This window comes from Culex quinquefasciatus, chromosome 3 (assembly GCF_015732765.1).
Source record: "Culex quinquefasciatus strain JHB chromosome 3, VPISU_Cqui_1.0_pri_paternal, whole genome shotgun sequence".
NCBI classification, from domain to species: Eukaryota; Metazoa; Arthropoda; class Insecta; order Diptera; family Culicidae; genus Culex; species Culex quinquefasciatus.
Window position 1 is genome coordinate 137,898,163 of NC_051863.1, and position 9,402 is coordinate 137,907,564.

General features: G+C 50.5%; 1 protein-coding gene across 1 annotated transcript; it reads left to right on the forward strand.

Annotated features, from left to right (window-relative positions):
• Nucleotides 1-311: 311 nt before the first annotated feature.
• Nucleotides 312-9,065, forward strand: LOC6048528 (polycomb group protein Psc). The gene is made up of 5 exons (XM_001865396.2): nt 312-1,310; nt 1,846-1,936; nt 3,731-3,931; nt 4,220-4,433; nt 4,532-9,065. Exons 1-5 carry the CDS (start codon nt 1,097-1,099, stop codon nt 7,796-7,798), a joined length of 3,987 nt encoding a protein of 1,328 aa, XP_001865431.2. The 5' UTR covers nt 312-1,096; the 3' UTR covers nt 7,799-9,065.
• Nucleotides 9,066-9,402: the final 337 nt, after the last annotated feature.

Below are 9,402 nucleotides of genomic sequence, written 5' to 3' on the forward strand. Positions count from 1 at the left end.
GGAGAAAACGGACACACTTACACACGCAGCGAGAAACAAGCCAAGTGTGAGCGTGAGCGAGACGCTCGACTCCCACCGACTCACATAAGAGGGGGATCAAATTTCAAGCTCCTTCGTGTGGCGGCTCCCTGTGCGGAGTGAGAGAGCGAGATGCAGCACAAGCTGCGCGTGTATGGGTGCGAGAAGGAAGACCGCTCTGGGTTATGTACTTGGAAGAGTACAAAGCTGTTGCCGTCCGCTGTCTCAACTGGCGCGATTGGCGTACATAGCGCGCCTCAGTTCCAATCTAGACAGCAGTTACGTTGGTCGTGCCTCGAGACCCGTAGAGTTTTCTTTTTTTCGAGTTATTAAGTAAATAGTGAGTCGTAAACAGACTACTGTCAGTGTCAGAATACTAAGCGTACAGTGACCTCCTGAAAGCATCGAATCTAGTAAACACGTGATTCGTGACCCAGCACTCCCGTCAATCTACCCCACGGATTATCAAAACCATAAAATCACTCAACAGCCTACTGCGCGTTCCAGAGGCGAGGAGCGACAAAAAAGCAGCAGAAGAAAAAGTTCAAAGCGCGCTAGTGCGCGCGCCTGTGTATGCGTGCGGTCGTAGCAACCTACACGCACACCACTGTGTAAGCCAAAAAGCGGCCTACTGTGCCGTTCGCAAGCAACGTCGTCATCATTTGCTGTTCGGCCGCGAACGAGTGTGCATCGTGCTGCTGCTACCCGGTCGGTTAGAAACGAAAACGAGAGAGAGAGTGAGAGATTAAGTGAGAGAAGATTAAAGAGAGAGAGTTTTGACAGCGCGCGCGAACGAACGTGTTGGGACGTGTATCTATGTGGTGGTGATTGTGGAAAGTGAATTTTTAATGCCGCTACGCGGTGAAGTGTGGTGCAATTAAATTGGGGTTGCCGCTGAAGAGTTGTTTTTATTTTGGTGCGTGGAACGGAAATTGGAAGTGATGAAAATTTAAGTGCACTCTGGATTACCCCCTCTGTTGGATTACGCAAGCTGATTGGATTACCCTTTGGATTACCAGTATGCATACCTGCAAGGATTAAACTGAATATCACACGTAGCTTTTGCAAAGAGCACAACATGGTCCTGTTGCCAGCTGCGAAAAAGTCCGAAATGGCTGGCGAGGGCACCAACAACAAGGTGGTGGCCAAGAAGGCCACCGTCGTCAACGGTCCGGTGTCACCGTACAAACCCAGCAAGATCCATCTGAGCTCGGTTAATCCCTACATCACGTGCAATCTGTGCAAGGGATACCTGATCGATGCAACGACCATCGTCGAATGCCTCCATTCGTGTAAGTATCGGATTTCCTGGGTACACGAGTCGTCCCGGCTGCCTCCCTGCTGGGTCCAAGATTCGTTTGTTGTTTGTTGTTCGTTCAAGGATGAATTCCTTCCACGTTCCTTCTGCCGTGCCGTGTTTACAACCTTTTATGCCGCTTCCCTTCCGAGCAGCCTAAGGGGAACCGGCATGTGGAATAATAATAACCTTCTTTGACGCGCTTCTTCCCGGAGCCCTTCGAGCTCCGGGCATTCGTAGGGACGAATTATAATAACTCTTCTCTGCGTTGGGCAAATTCGCTCCCTAGACCTTTTTTTTTGCTAACGACCAAATTGCAATATACGGAGGGATTCCCGTGATATCTTGCATCATTTATCTTGCTTCCCCCTGAAGGGCTCCGCTACGCAATCTACGCAAACGAATTTATTATGGATGAATAATTTGATTTGCTCATTAGCACCATCTCATCCCTGGCGAACGCCCCCACAAGAGTGGGACAAGGACTCTCGACATCATCGTTATTAATGTTTGTCTTTCTCTCTTTCCAGTTTGCCACAGCTGCATTATGAAACACTTGCGTACGGAGCAGTACTGTCCGCAGTGCGAGATGATGATAAACAAAGCGAAGCCCAACATCAAGTAAGTTCGCCGGGTTGTCTCTATCTCCTCGGGTAGACTGGTTCAGCTGGCAGCATGGTTTCGGGAGGGTCTCCAGGTCGGCTTGCTCCGCGTTTGGAGCGGGTTTTGATTGCCAATTTGATCTTGTTTTCAATTTTCACAAAAAGACATGTGTTATGGATGGTCTCCAGATCATCCTCATGACTCTTGAAAGTGTTATTAAGACGTTACCGTAACCAAATTCACTCGAACGCGCCAACCTGAACCAGTCTACCCTCGTACAAATACAGCTCCGAACCCCTCTTGGCTCACCAACACAAACAAACCCGACCACATGCCGATAATACGTAATTTGTCGCACCGTAAACATAAATTTGTCATGAAAATATGTGCGTGCGTGCGTCACCCTCGGAAGCAGACAGCTCCGAAGTGGAGCCCAAACGGGGGATGTCACATGTGCCGTACCGTAAACATTCAACAGTGCGTGCTTGCGGTTGACATTGACGACTGTGCTATGCATTGTTTACACCCGCCTAGAGGTCTCCAGCGCGCGCAGTACGGATCCCGTGCGTTTGACAGCTTCAAGCTGTTTCCACGAGGTTCACTCACACTCGCACAACCCGGCACTGCCGGGTGTGAGAAACTGACGAAGATCGGGCGGGAAAACGGGGCCCCTCGTCGGTGCGCTACGGATCTTCACGTGTGAGTGCGTCGAGATGAGACTACCCCGAAGAAACGGCAGCAGCAGCCGCAGATCATAATCATGCCCAGTCATCGGAGCGTGATTCTTACGTCTGTCTTCGTCGAACGCGGAGCTGTGAAAATAATGCGAAGCAGAGGTGGAAGCGGACGAGCCCAAAGGGAACGGAAATGAGGCCGAAATTGGAAGTGGGAAAAGCGAAGTGGGAACGAGGGGAAAGGGAGCGCGGTGAAACAGTTGATTGGAAGCGCCTAATGTTGGACACTTTGTGGAGTTGCCGCGCAGCTGGCAACTCTGATGACGAGCACGAGCCTGAATCCCAGGTGTCCAGGAACCTTGGCAAGTCTGTTTCTAGACGGTCTACTAGATGGCAGCCACGTGAGAGAAACACACAAAAAAGTACCGCAAAAAGAGAAGATTCAGCAAAATCCTGCCAACATGGGCCGACGAAGAGCGGACACGACGAGAAGGAGCAGAGTGTGACGAAAAATCAATAAAAAGGGGAAAATGTGCCGATTTTTGCCGTACCGTTAGCCTCGTGCACGGTAATCGAAATAGCTGTCAAGCTGTGACGACGATGCCGGGACGACCTAGAAGCAGAGATATATGTCAGAGCGTTTCCTGCAAACTGCGCTAGCGCCAGCTGATCCAGCTTTCGAAGAAATTGGAAGTATGTAGCGTGAAATACGCCGCATCCATTAGCGTTGAAATGTCTGCGTGTGAGATTCCCGCGCGACGCACAAGCTGGACGGACGTTCGGAGAACGTCAAACGACACCAAGGCGAAACAGAGGAAGAGGAAGAGAGAGCGATCGTAAACAATGCATTACGGTACCGGCCTATGAAACATCGCGGTCTAGTTTCCTTCCCCTATAAAACGTAATTAACATTTGAGCGCGGTTCAAAGTTTCGCGCCCGACAGCTCAGGTGGCACGAAGTCGTCGGAATGGGAGAGATAATAATCATTATACATATATTAAAGGGACGACATATGTCTAACGTATGGTGTAAACACCTCTCTAGCCCACTTGTTAGTGCGTTAGTCCTGAGCCAAGAGAGGGTCCGCTTCTTCCGTAATTGGATTCCAAGCTAAGACGAATTATTTTCCCATTACAGACCTGACGCTACGCTGCAAGCCATCGTCTACAAGCTGGTCCCGGGCCTGTACGAGAAGGAACTGCTCCGGAAGCGGGCCTTCTACCGGCAGCACCCGGACCAGGCCGCCCTCGCGACGCCGGAACAGCGCGGCGAAGACACCGAACACCTCATCTTCGGTCCCAGCGAGAAGATCTCGCTGTCGCTGGAGTACGCTGAAAAGTAAGTATCAAGAATCAATTTTCGCCTCATTAACTTTCTTCTCGCAATCATCGCGGGAATCTTTCCCTTGGGTGAGCTATCGTCGTCAATTGACTCGCAAAAGTTTTCTCCCCCTACTCCCTCGTCCCCCAATCGGCACTTCTTTGTGCTAATAAATTACGTCGATAATTTATTTCCACTCGGCTCAATTTGTTCGTTAAAGGTTTCCGCTTTATTCTCTCCCCCTTCCACTCATCGCTTCCCCACTAATCATTTCTCTCCTCTCCCCCATTCTCTCTCTCTCTTCAGAGAGCTCGCCGACGACAACGAGGAGCTGCAGCGGCCCAAATGTCTGCTCTGTCCGGCCAACTTCCCCATCGCCAGCCTCAAAAAGTTCATCATCTACAAGTACAGCATTCCGACGCATCTGTTCTACGTGGAAATCATGTACAAGGTGCACACGATCACGCTCCCGGACCACTACACCCTGATGGACGTCGCGTACATCTACACGTGGAAGAAGGTAGGAGGTTCGCGGGACCAATTTCGAGGAGCCCCCCGAAAAACATTCCACCGACTCATTACTAACAAAAAACACTCTTTCGATCTCTTTCCCTCCAGGATGCCCACATGCGGTTCTTCTACCGGATCCGGACGCACGAGATGAAGTCGGTGGAGCTGCCGGAGGTGCCACTGCGGCGATCGCCGAGCCTTTCCGGCGCACCCGGTGCTCGGGCCAACGCTTTGGCCACCATCAAGGAGGAGGACGGTACCGATTGCAAAGACAGCGCGGCCGTTGAGCTCATCAAACCAAGTGACATTAAGCGCGAACGGTCGGTCGAGTGTGAGGGCAAACAGCAGCAGCAAACAAACAGTGAAGTGAATACGGTGGTGAGCGAAGAAGTGGCGCCAGTTGTGCCGGTCGCTCCGTCGAAGGCGGATGTGAAACCTGCGCGTGAGGTGGCTGCCGAGCCCAAAGTGAAGAAGAATGAATCGATTAAGCTGAAGATTGAGATGACCAAAAACACCTACGTCAGCATACTGCAGAGTCCGCAGCTGGACGCGGCCAGCAAGCACCACAAGTCGGACCGGCCAGAGAAGGTGAAGAAGAAAAAGTCCGAGGATAAGGACAGAAGTGTCAACAAGATTAAGTCTACCAGTGATCTCAAGATAAAGATTGAAAAAGTGAAGGACGGACTAGTCAGTGTAAAGAAGGACGGTAAGAGCAGCAAGAAAGTGCCCTACAAGGTCGAGCTGAGCCCGGGGATAAGTGATTTGAAGAACAACAATCTGAAAATTGCACTGAACAATGAAGTGGACAGTAAGAAGGCGAAGAAAGAGGCTCACAAGTTGGATAAGAGTCAGAAGAAGATGAAATCTCCGAAACGGATTCCGGACTTTGACAAAGTGCAACCGTCGATCGTGCTCAAGATCGATCAGAAGAGTCCCGAACTGTCGACGTCGATGCTGAAGATAGTATCACACCCGTTGGCGTCGTCATCGCCAAAGCACAAACCCGAAACCACAATTGAAGATGAGAAATCACAGTTCCTGAATTCGTTTGAACTCACGCCGATCAAATCCGTGAACGGTGGAAACTCTTCGCGATCTCCGTCGAGCTCACCTGGCTCGAGTTCTTCTCCTCCGGCAACTTCAGCCGCTGAAGCGAAAACGGCGAAGCGAAAAATGAAAGAATCCGCAAGCGGACGCACCGTCACAAAGAAACCCAAACTGTCGGACGACGAAATCAAGGCTCTCGTCGAGCGAACCGTTCAGCAGAACATTAAATCGACTGCTGAACAAATCGCTTCTCCACCAGCTGTGCCCTCTCCTCCGGTCAAGCAGGAGGATCTCAGTCCACCTGCTCCAGTTGTGGAAGCTCCGAAACCCAACCCACTCCCGGTCAAAATGGAATCTACACCCAAGGAATCCCCAAAGTCGGAGTCGAAACCAAAACCGTTCGATTTCAAGACCCCAGCGGTCCTCCCCCCACCAATCACAACCACAAACATCCCCGCCCCGAAGCCCGCTCAACCTGTGATGATCGCACCCAAACCCTCCGCTCCGGAGTCATCCAAACGACCAGTGCCTTTGTTCCCGAAACCAATACAACCAGCGAAGAAACTACCTCCCCTGTTGCCAAAAGACGTCGACTACATGAAGAACAACAACAAGCAGAAGGTGATGGAGATGAAGCAACGCCCAACGCCGCTCACCATCTCCCCCAACAAGGACACCGAAATCAGCCAAATCAAGCCGGAAGACGCAGGCAAAAACATCAAAGTGTACGGTCCGGACGCGGACAACTTTGCCGTTCCCGCTGCCCTGCCTACGATCCCCACCAAACCCAAGTCGAACAAGTCCCGGCCGGTAAACTACCTGAACTACGCCCTCATGAACAACAACAAAGTCCCGGCCGGCTCGCGAACCCCCATCCCGTCCTACTCCAACTCTCCCAGCTACTCGCCGGACTCACCCCAGTACAACCCCAACTTTAACATCTCCACCAAGCAGTTCAAGTACGCGAACCCGCTCGCCTACGCCAACCACCTGCAGAACATGCTGAACGATCGTAAAACCGTGTCACCTCCGCTTGCGGCACCACCGCAAGAGCGAAAGCTGGAGAACGAACGCAAGCGGCCCTGCCCGAGTCCGGACAGCAAGCAGGAACCGCTGGAGAAGCAGCCCAAGGTACAGTCGCTGCTCAACCAGATCAACATCCCCTCGTCGCTGTCGATCACGCTGGCGACGGAGGAGGATGAAGCGGCGCGGGAGAAGGCGCGCAAGAGCATGCCCGAGGAGGACAAGAACTACATCGAGATTCTGAAGCTGCCGGAGATTTCGATAACGGAAGCGGATCGGGCGACTCCGCCGAAGGTGGTGGAAGCGACGAGCAAGAAGGTTTCCAAGAGTCCGAGTCCGACCAAGGGGGAGAAGAGCAAGGTGGAGGGCAAGAAGTTTGACGCCGCGGACAAGACGTCGTATCAGCAAAAGTACGTGCAATCGATACTGGATATGAAGCAGCGGGGCAATAAATCAAGCAGCAAGGTTGAGAAGCAACCGGCTCCGGTTTTTACGCCTCCGACTTCGTCGCCAAGTGCCATGAACAACTCGTTCAAGTTGCCGAACGCTACGGTACTGAGCAACGGGATCGTCAAGCTGAACTCGTACCCCGAGTTGGACCTGATCAACAAGAACAGTGGCGGCAGTCCGGGATCGAGTTCGAGGCCGACTCCGTCGCCGCCGAAGCCCAGCAAGCACGTCCCAATTGCGCCGAAACCAACCGGAACTTTTTTCCCGCCAACCGGAACGCCTCACATTCCTCCACCGCAGCGCAAGAGCTTGTCCCCGCCAGTTCCGAAGCCGCTGGTGTCACCCATCCAGCCCAAGTCCAAGACCCCGCCAATTGTCCACTCCGGTTCCCCATCGCACGCCGCCCTGGCAGCCATGGGCCCCATGTTCGGCATCCAGATGAAACCGGAGAGCTCCGGTTACAGCAAGAAGCTGCAGGAACCACGACCGAAAAAGACCTCGCAAAAGTCACCCCGCTCGTCCAACAACAACTCCCTGCTGGACCTGTCCTCGTCGCCGACCGGTCCGATGTCAGCCGCGGCCGCGGCCACCGCCGCCACCTCCCCAAGTGCCATGGACAAGGCCAAGGAGCAGGCCGCCGCCATGAACATGCTCATGATGAACAGCAACGCCCAGAAGCAGATCCACATGAACAACTACCTGACCGAGCTGGCCAAGCTGAACAACCAGAACATGATGATGCCCCAGATGGTCGGACTGCAGCCGAACCCGGTGTTCAACCAGATGATGCAGGCGCTCTATCTGCAGCAGTACTGCCGCATGAGCAAGGCCAGCAGCGACAACCTGGACAAATGAGGCTCGGCCCAAGGTTGGCATTCCGGGAAGCGGCGGACCATTGTGATAGATATTCCTTAGATGTGTGTTTCCGTCCTCTTTTTCTCTACGTTTAAAACGGCAAAGGAGAAGAAGAGTTATCGGCAAAACATCTTCAGACCATTATTTATTGGATTAGGTATTTGTTGAACGTATTCTCAAAATTGAAACCTCATGCCGATCCGGCTGTTACGAGGAAAAACAAAACCCAAGACCCACACACACACATCATGTATACGCTTATTATAGTTTTTTTTTGTTGTAAATATCTCAGTCGAACGCTTCAACTCTTCGTGGCCGTAAAAGTTGTGCGACGGTATTTGTGAGAGAAGAGAGGCAAAAACAGGCACAAACTCTAGAAAAAGCCTTGAACGAGATACACACAATCGAGCGCACTCAGTTTAGGAGGGAAACCCCTGAGCTGGGTTCGTTCGTTCGTTAATGTGGAGTTAATTCTCACAATTTCACATCTTCTCGTCACATTTTTTGTTGTTGTTGTTGCCGTTCTCTTCTCCGGTTTTTTGCTTTTTCCATTCATGTCGTTCGCCGTAATCTCACACGTAGGGCATTTATCTTTGTTTACATTACGGCTCTCTTACGGCGAGTTCGGAAAGGAGGAAAGTCGTGCATTCTGCCGGCTCTAGACGATTCGCGCGAGCAAGTCATGCTCAGGCTAGGGCGCTTCGGGTCGGCTTTCTTCTCGAGTGAATTCGTTTGACATTGGAGTGAGGCGCATAAAGCCCCGCAGAGGAAAAGAAGAAGAAGCCCACACATTACATAAGAAAGCATCAAGCAAGAGGGACTTGAGCGGGCTTGTTTTTCTTTTTTCTTCAGCTAGAACCGGGTTTCTGTAGAATATCTGTACAGTAAAATTGGATGTAAATTTTAGGCTAATGCTAAGCGGCATTGTAAATAGGAAGAATTAATTATCGCGCGTAGAACCCTAAGAAAAGCTGTAAACAGTTGTTGAAACCGCAGCACGTGCTGCCGGTGCCTGGCATTATGTTATATTTATTTTGTGTTTAACATTTTTGTTATAGTTTTAAAACTACAAGCATATTACAAGAAATCTAGAGTTTTGCCTCACTGAACCTTACTAGATAGTCGATGACACACAGACGGTCAGAATAACTTATGTGAAAATGATCAAAACAATAAGTCATATATGTAAATTCCTAATAGATTGTACATTGTATATTTCATAGATGAGAACCTTGATAATAAAACGAAAATCATTACAAAAATAAAACCATAATCAATTTTTATTTTCCCTAAAACCATCCGAAAAATACCCAAAGCAAGCGATAAACAGTCGTAAATTGTGTGTGTGTGTTTTGCCCTATCGTTGAAGCGAAGGCAATAATAATCGTTAGCTTTACACTCACACATTCGCACTGTTTGGCAAAATTGAAAAGGCAGTTTTGTTGGTTTTCTCTCCTTCTATTTGTTGGCGTTGTATTGGTAGAATGGTCAAATCGTGATTGTAACTCAAATTGCCTAGTACACTCGAGTTTCTGTTTTTGACACTTTAGGTAGGGATATTAAAAACATAAAAAAGGATAATAATAAAACTTTCAAGAGTGTTG